The sequence below is a fragment of the Mirounga leonina genome, unplaced genomic scaffold, assembly GCF_011800145.1.
Source record: "Mirounga leonina isolate KUSES-001 unplaced genomic scaffold, KU_Mleo_1.0 Mir_53, whole genome shotgun sequence".
NCBI classification, from domain to species: domain Eukaryota; kingdom Metazoa; phylum Chordata; class Mammalia; order Carnivora; family Phocidae; genus Mirounga; species Mirounga leonina.
The window spans coordinates 101,860,703-101,878,384 of NW_023270807.1; the positions used below are offsets into that span (position 1 = coordinate 101,860,703).

Below are 17,682 nucleotides of genomic sequence, written 5' to 3' on the forward strand. Positions count from 1 at the left end.
TGCATGGGGTCTGTGAGCGGCTGGGCCCGACCAGACTATCATTAAATACGGACTTTGTAATGCAATCAGATTCTAAGTTCCTGTTGATACTTTGGAACAATATTTGTCCAAATTCCAGTGTCACTCCAGGAAGCTGGTGAAGAACTGAGGCAAGGGTAAGGTGTATAGCGGAAATGTAGAAGAGGTTTAAAAAGCCCGTGTTTTGCACCTTACCTGCACTTCATCAAAGAGGGTCCTTGCCTGTTGCAGTGGTATTGGGACGCTTCCGAGAGCACTCACGGGAAGATAGGACACTTCAACCAACCATTTACGAAGCTTCTCTGCCATCTCCCTGTATCGCTGCCACTGGCGAATCTGGCTGTCGATGATGCCCCTCCTCTGCTGGGCCCTGCGAATTACTCCCTGCCACTGATTGCTGAGAAGTGTCAATTTCAGGTTGAATTCATCCCTGGTGCAGAAATAATTACACAGGGAGGAAACACTGTTACCCTGGATGCATTTACATGTAAGTCATGTATACACACAATGTATATACACTCGATGACCCTAAAGAGCCCTGAGAAGTGATTTAGGGCAGAGGTTTTCAAATATCATGCCATGATCTTTTATCAGGTCTATTTCAAGTAATTTTTAAAATTAATAACTATTGGTTTCTGCGAACAGTGAGTATTTTCATGTCTCAGCACAGGTTAAAGGCCTATCTGTAAGGTTAATTATTCCCTGCCTGAATGCACAAGTGGGGAGAGAGCATAGGGTAGCAGATGCAGTGGGAAGGGGCCCAAACAGTGTGTGCAGCAGGTGACAGCATCTTGTGAGTGCTACAGCGAAGGGAGAAAATGAGGACCAGGGAGCCTGGATGGCTCAGTCAGTTAAGTGTCTGCCTTCAGCTCAAGTCAGGATCCCAGGGTTCTGGGATTAAGCCCTGTGTTGGGTTCCCTGCTCAGTGGGGAGTCTGCTTCTCCCTCTGCCCTCTCCCCCTGCCTGTGCTCTCTCTGTGTCAAATAAATAAATAAAATTTAAAAAAAATAAATAAAATATTTTTAAAAAAAGAAAATGAGAACCAAACTTTTTTATAAACCTCCGTCTTCAGCCAGAATTATAAGCCACTTTGGATGAACAACACTGGGTTATTTCAGCTAGAATCATAAGCCACTTAAATAAAACCATGTTATTTATTTATTTATTTAAAAGCCATGTTATTTAAAAAAAATTTTTTTTAAGATTTTTATTTACTTATTTGAGAGAGAGAGATCACGAGTTGGGGGGGGTGGCATGGAGGAGCAGAGGGAGATGGAGAAGCTCCATATTCCCTCACAATAAACAGCCCTAATCTTTAGTGAATTATTCCACATATTAATCTAAACCGTTCCTTTTACATTTTAAACCCACTTCATTTTGTTCTTTGAAAAATGAAAACTATGCAGTCATCACTGTCTGCTTGAAGGTTGTCCACATCCTTAGAGAGAGTAAATTTTACTTAAGTGTTCTCAGTTTCAGGCTAAATAATCTCAGGTCTTTTAGTCTGTCCTTTCTACCTCTGTGTTTTCTACCTTTAAAAAAAAATGTTGGTAGTTTCTTAGGAAGTTTTCCTTAACATTCAATCTGTAGCTCTGGAACTGGTTTGTCCAGTATCAAAGAGAATGAGTTTCTTTGTAAATTGGGGTGTTATTCACATTTTAATATTAAAGTGTAACATACATTGTTTTTTCTCTGTTGCGTTAGTTTTGCTTTTCTTCCCCAGATACGCTATTCTCTCCTCTTGAGACTGAGCTGAACTTCTTCTTGGGGACTCCTATACTGTTGACATGTCCTCTCATCTAGGCCCACTCTGAACCTTGGTTTTGTAACCAAACGTGTTACTGGTGCTTCTGTTTTTGAAAGGAAATTCTGGTGTTAACAATCTAACTGCAGTAGAATTAAATGTGATGAATTAGGCTCATGAAGCTCCCCCAGAAGTTACAAGCATCGATCATCTCTGAAGGCATTTCACTCCAGGACTTGAGAATGTCCTACAACAGGGAAAGTGCCCCGCACACTGCTTTTCCATCAGGCCACTAGCCAAGGTCTCTTTGAGCCCTCGCCCTCACTTTCTGTAGAGCCCAACTGTCCTGAGCCACCTGCCAGCTCGCGGGAGTACTTAACACATGACACAGTTCTCATGGCTGAACTTGAACCCTAAAACACAAAACTTATAAACAAACTTTTAAAACACAATACATTTGTAATCTGGGGCCTTCATGCTCTGATCGGAATATTTTTCTTCTCTTGCCATTTTCAGAAGCATCCTCAGTCCAAACCTCCCATTTTCCTCTCTTCGGTGTTTCTCCTTAACTGTTAACATTTACAATTTAATAGATGTTAGCTTGTACGGGAATTTTAAATTTTGTTTAAAAATTTACTGGCTTAAACTTTTATAATACTTTTATAGAGTTGACCGAGGGAGGATAAAGCAAAGAAAAAGTTAATTGCATTTGAATTTGTTTTATTTTGAGGGCCTTAAATTCTCAGTAAAGCTCACGTTTAAGTTTGGCTTACTTTGGAATAGAATAAATACGGTATCACATTTTGTCGTTCCAAGCTTAACCATGAAAATCTTTCATGTTACCTCCAAAGAAATATCCTCTTAAAACTGAAATTGCTTCAAAACGTTAAAAAAAAACCTCTTAACGAAAACAGTGATTTATATTCTTTTTTTTTTTTTTTGGAAAAAAAATACTAAGTTAATTATAATCACAGTTACTGGTCCTTAATATGGGAAAGATGTTCTTATGTAAATGTGTAAGTATCAATGAGGTTTATACTCCAAATATCACTACATAAGGTAGATGGGATAGACTAGATATTGTTTCTAGGAAATGTAAATGTAGCACGAAATCGGCAATTCACATACAGGAAGTCAAAAGAGGAGCTAGATTTTACCTCTTCGTTTTTAATAAAGAGGTAATCTGCTAAGTAAATGAAGAGGAAGCAGGATTTCAATGTGTCAGAGTGTCATCTGACTTAAGGTGGCAAACCATTTTCAAGCCTGGAATTACCATGGTGTGGGAAAGCTGGCTGGCTGGTCCTCACTAAAAACCAGACACACAATTCTGTGGCTAGTTGAGTGACCTTGGTCACATCAGTTGGCATTTCTGGGCCTCCAGTTTTCATCTATAAGTAAGAGAGATGATCTAGTGGTCTCTATGCTCCTTTGAGGAATAGCATTTCTGTAACTGTATGAGAGGAGTAGAAGCATCTGTTTACAAACCATTGATACATCATTAATACAGGTTGTTCTGATCTATTCATTAATTCCAGTCTCCTGCAGAGGTCTGGAGAAGGTTGGCTAGGTGATTTCCAATTACTCTATGTCCTTCATGTAATATAATAACAGTTCTTTAAAAAGATTCAATACTCAGCAGTTTCAGAGATTCAGACAAGCCTTTCCTCCAATTACTGAGGCTCCATTGCAGTGCAATTGCCTGAGGAAGATTAGACATATGCCCTCTAATCTGCTCATTAAAAAGAAAATGATTAATTTACTGAAACCTTTCTTCATAATAATATATCAAAGATCCTACCTGTCATCAACTTGACCTTGTTCTAGAAGACGCTGCCCATCAATAATGATCGAGTGCAAAATCTGCTGGCGACTGAACATCTCTGCTTGAAACAACTATTATTTGAAAAAACATAAAAACATACTCTCAGAGTTCCCAATTTTAGTGACCAGTTTTCTAGCAACTTCCCCCAAATTCTGGTTTTAGCAAGGCTTTTTGAAAAATATTTCCAGTCGTATCAGGATATGTGTGAAATCCTGAAGTATATCCAGAATGTATTTTTCAACAATCAATTAAGATATACTTAAAGATAAAGTTTAGTTTTTGCTTACAAAAACTAAGTGACTAAAAGTAGAATTATGTTTCTCTTCTTTCAAAATCACCTAATAACACTGGTTAACATATAATTTGTATTCTTGTTTATTTTCAGGTAGAGAATAGCTTAAGACCTTTCAGAAAGTTGAAAAAGATTTAAGAAACCCCACATTTTTCTTTTCTTTTTTATCCGAACTCACTGTTTTTAATCTAATTTGGTTGATAAAATTATTTCATTACAAACAAATTCAACAAAAAGTTTTTCAAATTATTTCTGCTACGTTTTAAACAGTTTTATTGAGATATAATTCAGATACCTTACAATTCACCTATATAGGGTGTATAATTTATTGACTTTTAGTATAGTTATAGACATGTGCAACCATCACCACAATCGATTTTAGACCAAAAAGAACTCCACACTCAGCAATCCCTCTCCATTTCTTCCCAATCCATGAGCACCAGATAACCACTAACCTATTTTCTGTCTCTACAGATTTGCCTACTCTGGACATTTCATGTAAATGGAATCATGCAATGTACTGTCTTTTGTGACTGGTTTCTTTCCACTTAGCATAATGTTTCCAGCGTTGATCCATGTGCAGGATGCATCATCGCCACATTCCTTTTTACTGCTGAGTAGTATTCCACTATACAGATAACACCAATTTTATTTATTCGTTCATCAGCTGATGGATATTTAGGGTTGTTCCCATTTTGGGCTATTATAAATAACACTGCTGTGAACAATATTCTTGCACAAGTTTCTGTGGACAAATATTTTAATTTCTCTTGGGTATAAAGCGAAGAGTGGAACTACCAGGTCATATGGTAACTCTGTTTAATATTTTGGGAACTGCCCAGCTGTTTTCCAAAGCAGCTTCACCATTTTACATTTCCACCAGCGATGTATGAGGATTTCAATTCCTATATACCCTCATCAATACTTGCTGTCTTTTTCACTATAGCCATCATAGTAGGTATAAAGTGGTATCTCAACGTAGTTTTGATTCATTGTCTTTAATTCCATCTTCAGTCAACTTGATAAAACTGGACTTAAAAATACCTTATACATAAAGCCTCTATTTTTAAAATTTAAGCAAAATGCTTTAAAATTAGTTTCATTCTACGTTCCTTTAAGCTTTTCTCTGCTTTTAGGTAAATCCTATTTCTCCATTTGTGTATATTTCAGAAACATGTGGGCCAATGTGGTTATAACAGTGAACAGCAAAACTGAGACAAACAGCAAATTAATTAATTTGCTTTTTGTATCTAGTTCTCTCTTTGGTGCTTCTTAAGAAATAATTATAACGCCATTTGATCAAGAGGTACTCTTGGAGATATTTGATAACTTGATTTCCAAGTATAAAATATGGGTATTTTTTTATAGAACACTCAATTTTCATTATCAAAGACTTGTGATCAAAGCATAGTCTCTCAAGCAACTAGCCTTGGCAATATTAACGTAGTATGTAACTCAATTTGAAAATTGTCTAACTTTCTGCATGCCTTCCACACACACCCCTGGTTCCCCCCCACACCCTCCGTAAGGAGACTTTTACCACAGTTCTGGCAGTATACATTGCAGGATATTGAAGCCTGCCACATTTTTAAAACCAACTATGGAAGCAAAGAACTGGACCACATTCAAGCTTAAGAAAGAAGGCTGTACAATGCCATGTGGAGGAGTTCAGGCACCGCATCTTGGGCGGAGTCTGCTCACATGTAGGCATTGTACAGCCTTTTCCAAAGACTGAAAACTGTTTTACTCCCCCAAAACCTACCAGCATAACTTACCTCATGGGCTCTCTGTTGCTCCATAAGATGCTGACAGTTGCCTGAAATCTCGACTGCTAACTTTTGTTCCGTTTGAACCAGGAATTCCATCCACGTTTCACATTTTTCCAAGAAAGTCTGGTGTTGCAGCAAAAATGACTGCAACTTACTGACAAAACAAAGGAAAAAGAATAATGATTATGTTGTTGTTTGTTAGTTCTCATACTGTCAGCATATAAAACCAGATTAAATAAATATCCTCTCCCTCCAGTTCTAATTTGACCACCACAAAGCTTTCAATGTTAGGTAGTACATTTTTAAAAAAAGAATGAAAGTTTAAAATGGTAGGTTTTCAAAATGATAAAATTATGTATGTACCTTTAATATATTCTTATGAAAAAGAGTTTTTTTTTTCTTTTTTGTTAAAACAGTATTTCGTACATCAAGCATGGGAAACCATTTCACAACCTGAGTTCGCCACTTCTAGTTCAAATTTTTTGAGTATCACCAGAAAGACTTGGAATTTAGAAATATGCACAAACCATGCACTTATATCACCCAAACATCTCTTGGTTACTCTACCTGAATCTTTCTGTGGTCTGAGAGGAGATCAGAGACCAGTGTCGGTTCAGGTTCTGCATCCTTTTGATTTCTTTATCATTCAGCGGTAGCCTATATCCAAGCTCATTCAGACGGTCTAGGTCAGGCGCCATGCTGCTGAATTTTAGCATCTGCCCCTGGAAGGAAGATTTAAAAGCCAGTTTAGCACTATGGTCAGAAAAGGCAGAGTTCTTTCAAACTGCACAGTGACCTTCTGATTTCAGGAGGAAGTCGTCTTTGGTCTCCCCTGCATTTCTAGGCCACTGACTTGTCATCTCCAGAGCTGCAAATAAAGAAGAGCTGTGTCTCCTAACCCATTCCCCTGCTGTTACTCCCACTGCCACAGCTCCTTACTGGCTTCCACTGAACATTTAGCAGTTACCGTGAATTACTTACTTGCTGATGGATGAAAATTATGCTGATGACTGAAAAGGCTTATTTCCTACCCTTTATATTTCATTTGTCTATGCTAATCTGCTCCTTTATTATCTAATACCAGTAAGAATATTTATAATGGTAATCATTGTAATAGTAATAGCTAACGTTTCTTGAGCACTTATTATAATGAACCAAATAGTAGTATAAGAGCTTTACAGGTAATAACTCATTTTATTTGCAAAACAATCCCCTAAGGTAAGTACCATGACTATTCCGACTTTATGAAGAGAAAAAAGAGGCTCAGAAATGGTAAGTGAATTGTTTATGGCCACCCAGCTAGTAAGTGGTAGAGCTGGGTAAACAAGGGCCATTGAGTGCTTGCTAGATGAATGTGATCCCTTTCGAGCTTTGATGTCACCACATATTATCCTAGCAGCTTCAGTTTTAGGTCCTTGGCCCCAATCCCAAAGTGGTGAGACTCAGCTGACAAAGCTTTCAGAGTTCCTCCTTCCCTTTAAACACAGGACAAAGCTGTCTCTTCCGGTTTTCCTGTGGGTATTGTAACTCCATCTGGGAAACTGGCTATAGGAAGAGAAAAATGGCAGGACACCTTTGGCTGTGTGTGTTTTTTCTCTGCATGCTCTGAAATAGGCTCATTACCATAAAGACAGAATAAATCTTTCCAACTTTGAAGTCAAAAGCATAACAACAGCCTTGGCGGATGGCAGAATTTTCATGGATAGATACCAGCCGTGAGCAAAACTGACAGGCAGTGGTCCTTCTCATGGGGCTTCCAGACAGTGAGATACTATTCCAGCAGTACCATTCCACAATAGCAGTCACCTAATCACATGAACGTAATTAAATGGTATGTAAAAAATTCTGAAGGAAAAAAAATAGCATGCTATGAAAGTGTGTCACGGGCAGCCTGACCATGAAAAAAGGGGAAGGTTTCTTAAGAGAGTGACACTGAGGGCGCCTGGGTGGCTCAGTTGGTTAAGCGACTGCCTTCGGCTCGGGTCATGATCCTGGAGTCCCCGGATCGAGTCCCGCATCGGGCTCCCTGCTCGGCGGGGAGTCTGCTTCTCCTTCTGACCCTCCCACCTCTCATGCTCTCTCTCATTCTCTCTCAAATAAATAAATAAAATCTTTAAAAAAATAAAAAATAAAAAATAAATGCTATTCAGGGCGCCTGGGTGGCTCAGTTGGTTGGGCGACTGCCTTCGGCTCAGGTCATGATCCTGGAGTCCCGGGATCGAGTCCCGCATCGGGCTCCCTGCTCGGCGGGGAGTCTGCTTCTCCTTCTGACCCTCCCCCCTCTCATGTACTCTCTCTCATTCTCTCTCAAATAAATAAATAAAATCTTTAAAAAAAAATAAATGCTATTCAGGGCGCCTGGGTGGCTCAGTTGATTAAGCGACTGCCTTCGGCTCAGGTCATGGTCCTGGAGTCCCGGGATTGAGTCCCGCATCAGGCTCCCTGCTCGGCGGGGAGTCTGCTTCTCCCTCTGACCCTCCTCCCTCTCATGCTCTCTGTCTCTCATTCTCTCTCTCGCAAATAAATAAAAAATTAAAGAAAAAAAAAGAGAGTGACACTGAATAAAATGAACAAAAGTTCATTCCTTTTGGTAGCAAGGGAGTTGGTGGGGACAAAAAATGAATTCCAGAAAGAGGTGACATTATACGAACAGATGCTAGGAAAGCACTCTGATGGACACTGAGATGAACAGTGGTGAAGATAAGACCCTCAGGAAGATGGAAGCCAGGTCCACTGGGCATGAGAATCCACACTGGGCTTCACCCTGACAGCACCCTGAGGAACCTGTGAAGGGTCTGAAGCAGAGGAATAATACGATGAAACTGGCATGTCTATTGCTATCATTTTATTTACTGAATGTGTAAAATAGTTAATAAGTAAGTAAAACCCTTTTTTTTTTTAAAGATTTATTTATTTATTTATTTGACAGATAGAGAGCACAAGTAGGCAGAGAGGCCGGCAGAGGGAGAGGGAGAAGCAGACTCCCCACTGAGCAGGGAGCCCGACGCAGGGCTCGATCCCAGGACTCCAGGATCATGACCTGAGCCGAAGGCAGCCGCTTAACCGACTGAGTCACCCAGGCGCCCCGTAAGTAAAACCCTTTAAAAGCAAAAGATCATTCTGGCAGCTGTGGGTTGGAGGGGTTGGGGTGGATTCACAGAGGGCCATGGAGGCTGTTGCCGGGGTCCGAGACATAGGCGGCTTGCCTAGGAGTGGATGAGGGTAGAGAGGGAGACGGGAGGCTCAAGGGCTCCGAAGGAGGAGGTGACCCACTGGGCAGGGGAAGGGACGAGAGGTGGAAAGAAGGAGCGAGCTGGAATCCTAGGACTGCCCCTGGCCGGCTCCCATCCGGGGTGTGAAATCAGTGTGTGCTCATTGCAGCAAAACAGAGCTGGCAAGGGTTTCTTTGGAAGTTCAAAATAAAAAGCAGGCTTGTGTCAGGAGTTGTGAGTGTTCCTTAAGATTTTGAGGACAAATGCTACCAGATTTAGGCCTGGGACTGGAATGTACTTACCTTAAGTTCTTCCATCCTTTCCTGGATGGTTGAAAGGTCAGACGAGTGGCTAGGGTCCTGCCCTTGTAATATTTCTTCAGCTTCTACTACCCAGGCTTCCAACGCTTCCAAGGTCTTGGTAAAGGTTTCATAGTCAAGAACTCCAGCCTTTTTTTTTTTTCCCCACAAAAGAAAATAGGTATTTAGATATCTAATGAAAGGGCAATTGGATATTGAAATTATTTTTCATTTTCTTGTGTCAAATTGCCATCCTCAAGATGCCATAACTAAAGAAACAAGGCTATGTGATTTAACCTTTCTTCTCTTTATTCATGTAATTTTTTGAAAACTTAGAATTACTCCTAGATACCATGTATTAATTGACCAATTAAAGTCATTTTTAAAATATACTACCAAACAGAAAAAGATTCTGATTCTTGGCAAAAACTTGTTCTATAAACATGAATGTCAACACTAAAGCCATTTGGTACTTATTAGTCGAATGTATTTTACTCAGTACCACAGAAGGAAGCATTGCTTTAGGGGCAAAATCACATTGCAAAGAATAGTGTAAGACTCCCACCTTCCCTTGTCCTCATTGGAACTTCCAAGTTCATTTACTTTTTAATTCCTTGGTCTTGAAAGAGGTGTTGTCTCAATGATGAAAAACTTTTCTTTTCCTGTGTTTAGGCTCAGATGTTATAGAAAGCCAATTTATAACACCTACCGAATATGAGCTCTGTAACATACCTGTAACATAGTCTGCTGCTTGCAGAGAGCCTGCTCTAGGGCACATAGGTGCTGACTCAAAGACAGCTGATCAGATTGAATGGCTGATGCTGCCGAAGCATCCACTTGTTGCTTGAGCTGCTCTCCCAGCTCATGGAGAACAAAAAGGGAATCCTTCACTGTCCCCAGTCCTTTGAGGAGATCCTATAGATGATGAAAATACGCCTATTATGAAACACCATGGTAAGTGTACTCCTTAAACTGATAATCAGCAAAGGACCACACATCTGGGAACACTCAATTCTTACTTACCAAATTATTATGCTAAATAACCTTCACCTGCAGAAAAATCATGAATTAAATCTGATTTTCAAAAATGGATGTGTGTTAACATTTTTAGAGATACATGTACTATTCTTATAATAAAAGCCACATAGGTTCATTGTAGGACATTGGGGGAAATGCGGAGAAACATACATAAGAAGAAACATTATCTATACAAGCAGAGCCAATAACCGGAAATATTTGGGCAGGTTTTTCCTATCCTTTCATGTAGTTCATATCAAATAAAAAACATAATGCTACATTTTACCTTTTCTTGCTTAATATTATACACAAGGGATGAGTTTGTCAACAGCATCTTTCATACACATGGCTGCATTAGAGTGATTACAGCAGATCCTCCTATCTCAGTGGAGCCTAGAACTCCAGCAATGGCCCTGGTGAGCAGGGACTGAAGCAGACTGTATCTCCATTCTTTTCCATGGCTTCTCTGCCCTTCACATTGTGTGGGACACTCTTAAATGCTCCAAATTAAGCCAATGGAAATTCCCTGTTTCTGGTTTCCATCTACCACTAAGAGATGATAAATGACTGGTTCTTCTACTTGTTGCTGGTGCTTCACCAGAGATGGTGGAAAGAATAGAGCCTGCTAGCAAAAATTAGCAATTCTATTCCTTTTCTTCATTCTGTTTACACTTCCATTTTCAAAGCCTAATTATGTTTAGTAAAGGTTTTATCCCAATATAAATGAAGAGTGTATGATATTTTAATCATTATATGTAGGATTAAAAAGTTTACAATAATACAAAAATGGGAGATAGCTGTGAAAATTTGTTACTTATTCTTCTGTGTTGGGATCAGCCAAGATATCCATCTTGACATATGTATAAATTCACCATTTAATAAACTTAACTAATTTGTTTTTGCTGTCTTTCAAAAAAAAAAAAAAAAAGAACAGAGCCTGCTATACCTAGACAGTGACTCCTAGGAGAGGGAGAAAAACAAAAGGCAGCTTTGACCTTGACATAGACCTTAAGACAAATTCAGAGAAATAATTTGGAGCATTACCCCCTAAAATAGGTGTGTATATATTAACTCAGGAGGATTGAAAATTAAAAATGACAAATTCTGTAAGGATAAACTATGTGGAAGGAGGAGAGAAAAGCATTATGTTATCTTTATCCCAAGTATTAAACTTTAGCTCCAAAGTGATTATTCAATATTCATGTGAAGGCATTAGAATAGGTTGAAATTTATGTGCTTTTTTATAACTTGCCTAATTCTAATAAACTGATTTGGGAAAGTTTACAAGAAGATCTTTGAAACAAGTTCATTAAAATAAAGACAAATAAGGACAAATAGTAAGAAGCATGTAATGGGTGAAACAAGAGAACTGTTTCTGAAAACCTAAAGTAGGTTACTGGCAACTTCAGTGAAAAAAAGAAATATTAAAAAGCTATTAAAAAAGAGGTATACCAGTAAATCAGGAGAGAAAGACTTCTTTCTACTATTAAATTCTTAAAAGAAATAATTATGTTGATGCTTACATAAGAAATAATGGACCTAACTAGATAATACCTTTCACGGTGGATTTTTAGAAGATAAAACATTATTCTCCATACCCTCTTATTTCTTAATAGTGACAAATGTGTAAAAACAACCTAAATCTTCACAAGGATGGTACTCCATTAGGAAAAAAATGGGAAAACAACTCATTTATAAAAAAGAAACAGTGGGAGGGACCTCTTAAATCTAATACATGTGCAACGGTGTCCTGAAAACCTAACAGGCTCTTTGATACTTAAAACAGTTTTTGGATAGCTGTCCCACATACCGAGACCTACCAAAAGCTTACACATATCAGCACTGGCCTTGCTAAACTTGAGATGGCTAACACTGGCACGGTGGGAAAACACCAGCGTTCCCAAACATACATTGCAATCTTGAATCCATGTCGCAACTTCGTCATCAGCAATGTCCTTGTTAGTGGCTGCCTTCAGGAGCTCGTTGGTTCGATCCCCCTGCTGCTGCACCGTAGAAGCACACTGTTTGGAGTAGTCCTTGTATCTCTGCCAAAGTTGAAGCAGGGCTTTGCTGGAGTACAGCTGCTCAGCAATCTCTTCCAACAAGTTATTCCATCTGGAAACAATAGCAAACACTCATGGGCAGATTAACACCTCTTACCAAATGCTGCTATTTGCTCTTTTAGTTTTCAGGATCCTGTTTCATGTGAATATGGGAATAATTCAGAGATGCCTCATTTCTATTTGACATAATTTTACCAGGTAATATTCCCCACTTGGAGTTCAAGGGCACAGAGAAGAAATGAGGTCAATTTTGGGGTATACAGCAATTTTAATCTCTAAGTCTCTTCACTACATTTAGTTACCTTAAATTCATTTGTGAAAATTGAAACATTAGTAGAATAGAACCTGTAGAGCTCAAATTCAAAATGCCAGCAAGTTTTAATTGCATTATTATTTGTAATAAGGCTGTGATATAAATAATGCGTAGCAGTGTAAAATTAGCATGCAACATACCTCATATTGACATCTTTTAACGTGTTGGTAAGAGTTTCTGTCACAGGTGGGTGACACTCTTTTAACAGTTGGTTGGTGACAGAGCCAAACCTCTGTAAGTTCTTTTCCTGTTTTTCCAGATCATCTTGAAGATTCTGCCCCCAAATTAAAACAAAACAAAACAACACCACAGATGACATGATGGGATGTAAATTCTAATAATCAAGTTTAAAAGTAATTTATAGCTGTTTCCACAAATATGTACATAAAAATATGTAAACCATGACTTTGTTCTGATGCTTTGCAGATTTTCTTTAGGTAATCATTTCTTCTTTTATAATTTTGTTCTTATGGGTGTGAAAAGGGATTCCTAACAACTAGACCTTCTTCCAGTGGCATCTGGAATTCTGCTGGGAAAGCTCACGTGACTGTCCTTGTCCTCATCTAGTAGGAAGCTACGGCGGTGATTTGCATGCAATCTGTCACACTGGTTCTCTTCGCTATTCAAAGTCAAAACCCAGGTCTCCGTTTTATTACATATCTAGAGTTGTTCTAACAGAAACTCCGGATGATCAGACCTTAAGAAGTCGTGGCTTTTCTGAGTACCACTTATAAGTTCTATCTCTGGATGTTCTTCCTTGCAAAGAATACTTGTTAGACAGGCTACAGACAGGGCACAGTCTTCTACCAAAGACAAGCGAAGGATCCTGAAGAAAGACACTTCCCTGCAAATACTGCTGGAGTACTAGACTCAGTTCTTAGTACAACTCTATAGGGGATGCAGGCTACAAAAACCCAGTTCTGTTTAACACCAATATCTGATTGCCATCGAATCAAAATCCTTTCATATCTTAAGACAGCATGTGCTGGTGTTAAACACAGAATGGGCTAGGTTAAAAAGTACTTCTAATTGCCTCAAAGGTATAAAATCTGTTTTCAAACTTCCTATTCTCAAAGCAAGTTTTAATGATTCTCAGTATCTACAACAACTATTTAAAGTTTAAAGAAATTATGTATATATACATTTTATCCTTCCTCCCCCCCCCACCCCACCCCCAAGAAAAGGCATTCCCTGATCAGATAGTCTGTGTCTGAGGTCAGCAACATATAAACTTTCATTGCCAAGCCAGGGAAATGGACTTGTGTCAGGAGGGTACATGCTGGGTTCTTGCTGGCATCCCATCCCTTGAGGGCCTATCCTGCCCATCTCATATCCCAGTCTGCATGAGTCAGCCAGGGAGAAACAGCGGCCACAGGTAAGAGTGCCAATCGGTGCGTGATGCGCAGGGGAGTGAGGGCAGCAGCTGACTTGAAGGCGGGGGCCTGAGGTAGGAAACGGTGCTCTGCAGATTCAAACAGCAGTGAGGTCATCCTACATGACTACAGTGATGACGGGCACTCAGGACACCAAGCAGTAAGCGCTAGAAAAAGAGGCTTATGTGTATGCATCGGACAGACTACTGATACTATGCTGAACGAAAAGAAAACAACTTGATAGTTTACAGGTTTACCATTTTGTCTATCTTTCTCTTTGTTTTCTTTTTACTCCCTGAGAATATGTTTGGAGAAGCAGAATAAAGAGAGAAAGGGAAGACATAAAGGCAGCAACAATGGATCAAGGAGGTCGGTTTGGATGTAAAATCATTTTATAAAATGCATTCATATGGGTATTTATATAATAGAATTTTTAAAATCAGTAAGTTATATACCAACTAATCCAGACATTTGGTATCCACAGGCAAGTTTAAGTTACAAATAAAGCAGGTAGGATTGATTTCAAATATTTAAAAATAATTAAATGCAAACAATATACAGCAATATTCCAGGATGCTGTTCATGTTTGCTTTTTTTTATTTTCTCAAATTAAAATATTAAAGATGGGTTATATGCATCCCTTACCTGAAGATTGTCTACCTGAACTTGTACAGCTTCTAAAGAGCCAGTCAGCAGACGGAAGCGGGACAGAGAGTATCTGGCCTCCATAAGGTAGCTGTTTATCTCATCAAAGGCCACCTTGTGATTGTTCCACTGGTCAAACACGGACTTCAACAGTATCTTTAATTGCCCAACCTTTGAAAGAGACAGATGCTTCTTATAACTGCATAATATTTAAAATGATTGAATACATATTGAATTGATGGAAACAATATTAAGATTTAAGAACTTCATCAGGGTTTCAGGCATTATAAATAAACTAAAAATAAAAGATTTGAAAAGAAAGACATAGCAACATTGAAATGTATGTCTTTTTTTTTCATTAATTTTCAGATTTGTATTTAAATTCCAGTTAGTTAACATACAGTTTAATATTAGTTTTAGATGTAGTATTTAGTGATTCATTACTTACATACAAACACCCAGTGCCCATTACAAGTGCCCTCCTTAAATACCTATCACTCATTTAACCCATCCCTCCACCTACCTCCCCTCTAATATGGTTAATGTAAGGTTTGATAAATAATTTAGAAGAAAGGATGTAGTTTCATTATGCAATGCAACTTTTTAAAAAATTTTTACTTTACTTTATTTTATTATGTTAATCACCATACATTATATCATTAGTTTTTGATGTAGTGTTCCATGAGTATGATCTCAGGTGATTTTCATAACCTCTTTGTGCCTCGGTTTTTTTTTTTTTATCTATAAGATGGGGATAATAATTATAACCACCTCATAAGGTTGTTATAAGGATTAAAGGAGTTAATGCATTTAAAACAATAAATAGCCTATTTCTTCCTTGTATAATTTTTGCTTGCTCTTCATGAGAAGGTGTTTCTGTGAATGAACCACTTAATTATATAGTAAATTATTTCCAATATTTGTGATGATTTTATAAAAACACATAAAATTAAATAAAAGACATTTAAAACTAGGTTAAAGATAAGGTAGGGACAGACTAGAAGGCTGCACCAGGAGAGGTACATAGACTGTAAGAAGCTGTTTGTTATACACCATGGGTCCCAGTCACTTAACCTGTTTGTGCTTTAGCTCCCATCTCTGCAAAGTGTAGATGATAACTACTCGCACAGGTGTGTGCAGGGCAGTATTTGTTGTTACACATATTTATTATTGGAGAATTCAGCACTCTATTAGGCACAGATTTATCAAATGTCTTCACAGACTTTACATATTAGTGAGAGAAATTTAAACAAACAAGTAGGCTGTATCCTCTGTTAGAAGTTGATAAATAATCTTGATAAAAGCAAAGCAGAGGAGAGATTCAGGGAATGGGGGGTAGGGAGGTGGAAGCTATCATTTAAAACAAAGTGAACAGGAAAGCCCTCACTGAGATGGTGCACTTGAACAACGAGTTTGGGGAAAGGGAATAACCCATGCGGATACGTCCAGGAGGGTGCTCCAGGTGGAGGGAGGAGCCAATGCAAAGCCCCTGAGTGTGGAACATGCCAGTGGAGTTCAAGAATAAGGAGGGACCAGAAGCAAAATGAACCTGTGGGAGAGCAGCAGAAGACAGGTCAGAGAGACCATGGGAGGCCAGGTCCTGGGGGTCTTGGGGCCCTCACCAGGTTTTGGCCTCATTTTGAATTTGACAAGAAGCTATTGGGAGGTTTTGTGCAGATGACTGGTGTGATCTGGCTTCCATTTAACAGGACCTGTCTAGTATGGAGGCCACTGAAATAATCAAGGCCAGCAATGATATTGCCTTAGACCTAGGTGTAGGCTAGGGAGATGGGGGGAAGGGTTGGATGCTAGATTTGTGCTGAAAAGAAGGCTGACATGATTCCTGATGGACCAGACATGGGGGATAAAAGAAAGGACTCCACATCTTCTACCTATGCAACCAGGCAGAGCAGTCATTAACTCAGATGGCAGAAAGTGTGGGTTCGTGGGGGAAGAACAGGGGTTGGTTTGGGCATGGAGGTTTGAGATGTCTACTGGTCACGCAAGAGGAGCTGTCTATAAATTGAATTTCTCTCTCTGTCTCTGTCTGTGTCTACAGTTTAGGAGAGAAATCCAGGCTAGGGATATACATTTGAGAACTGTCTGTACCTAGATAGTATCTACGGACATGGGAATGGATGGGATTATTAAAAGAGTAATGTTCATAATAATGTTTATTATAGGAAATATCCAAAGCTAGATTTTATTAAAAAAGAGGTTAATAGGTGCACCTCGGTGGCTCAGTTGGTTAAGCATCTGACTTGGTTTTGGCTCAGGTCATGATCTTCCAGGTTGGGAGATGGAGACCTGTGTTGGGCTCCACACTCAGTGGGGAGTCTGCTTCCCATTTGCTTCTCTCCCTGTGCACGCATGTGCTCTCTCTCTCTCACACACACAAATAAATAAAAATCTTAAATAAAATAAAATAAAGAGGTTAATGAAGTAGACTTAATACAAAGAGATAACGTAGAGATTCTGTAACTATTTACTCAGTTATTTTAGGAAAACCAAAATGCTATGACATGTTTGGAGTCAGGTCTCCACAAGCAATCTTACCATGTGGTCTAAATTTGCCCAGGTTTGGTTGAGCTCCCGCAGCGTGCTCATGACAACACTAGAGACTTCTTCGTTCTTGTTCTGAATCAAAGCAAGTCCATTCTGCTCAATTTTTTCTACCTCTTTTTCTTTTGCTCTAATCAAATCTTCTAGATCCTAAAAGATTAAAAGCAGTCATTTTAAATTGTTCCATTATGGAAGTCTGTGGTCACTGAGCCATTACAGCCTCATACTCCCCAAGTTTAAGTAAAATTTGATTACCTAAAAGTTAAAGACATGGCAACATGTAATTTTTTTCAAGAAGTTAGAAGAAAAGAAATATATGTGGCAAATGGTAACATGATTTATATACTTATGTTGGAAAAGTTACATAGTCCTAGGCCATAGGATGAAATGCAATAGGATGGTATTCTCGGTATCTGAGTTTAGGTACATTTCTGCTAATATTAAGCTATGCCACTTTAAGTTAGAAACTTCCACTGGGTCTGTTTCTTCAGACAGAAATCAGAATCTCCTTTAGCCTTTTTCCCTGATTCTATGTGATTCTGAAAGGTTATAG

The 17,682-nt window shown here is 38.8% G+C and overlaps 1 protein-coding gene across 1 annotated transcript in view; it reads right to left on the reverse strand.

Annotated features, from left to right (window-relative positions):
- Positions 1-17,682, reverse strand: part of SYNE1 (spectrin repeat containing nuclear envelope protein 1) — a 428,272-nt gene that overhangs the window by 74,591 nt on the left and 335,999 nt on the right. The window contains exons 115-124 of the mRNA XM_034991032.1: positions 17,124-17,279; positions 14,568-14,738; positions 12,690-12,823; positions 12,084-12,288; positions 9,889-10,071; positions 9,160-9,306; positions 6,213-6,367; positions 5,652-5,799; positions 3,561-3,655; positions 214-448 (exon numbers count right to left, since the gene is read on the reverse strand). Of these exons, the coding sequence (XP_034846923.1) occupies positions 214-448; positions 3,561-3,655; positions 5,652-5,799; positions 6,213-6,367; positions 9,160-9,306; positions 9,889-10,071; positions 12,084-12,288; positions 12,690-12,823; positions 14,568-14,738; positions 17,124-17,279 (1,629 nt within the window). The remainder of the gene's footprint in view (positions 1-213; positions 449-3,560; positions 3,656-5,651; positions 5,800-6,212; positions 6,368-9,159; positions 9,307-9,888; positions 10,072-12,083; positions 12,289-12,689; positions 12,824-14,567; positions 14,739-17,123; positions 17,280-17,682) is intronic.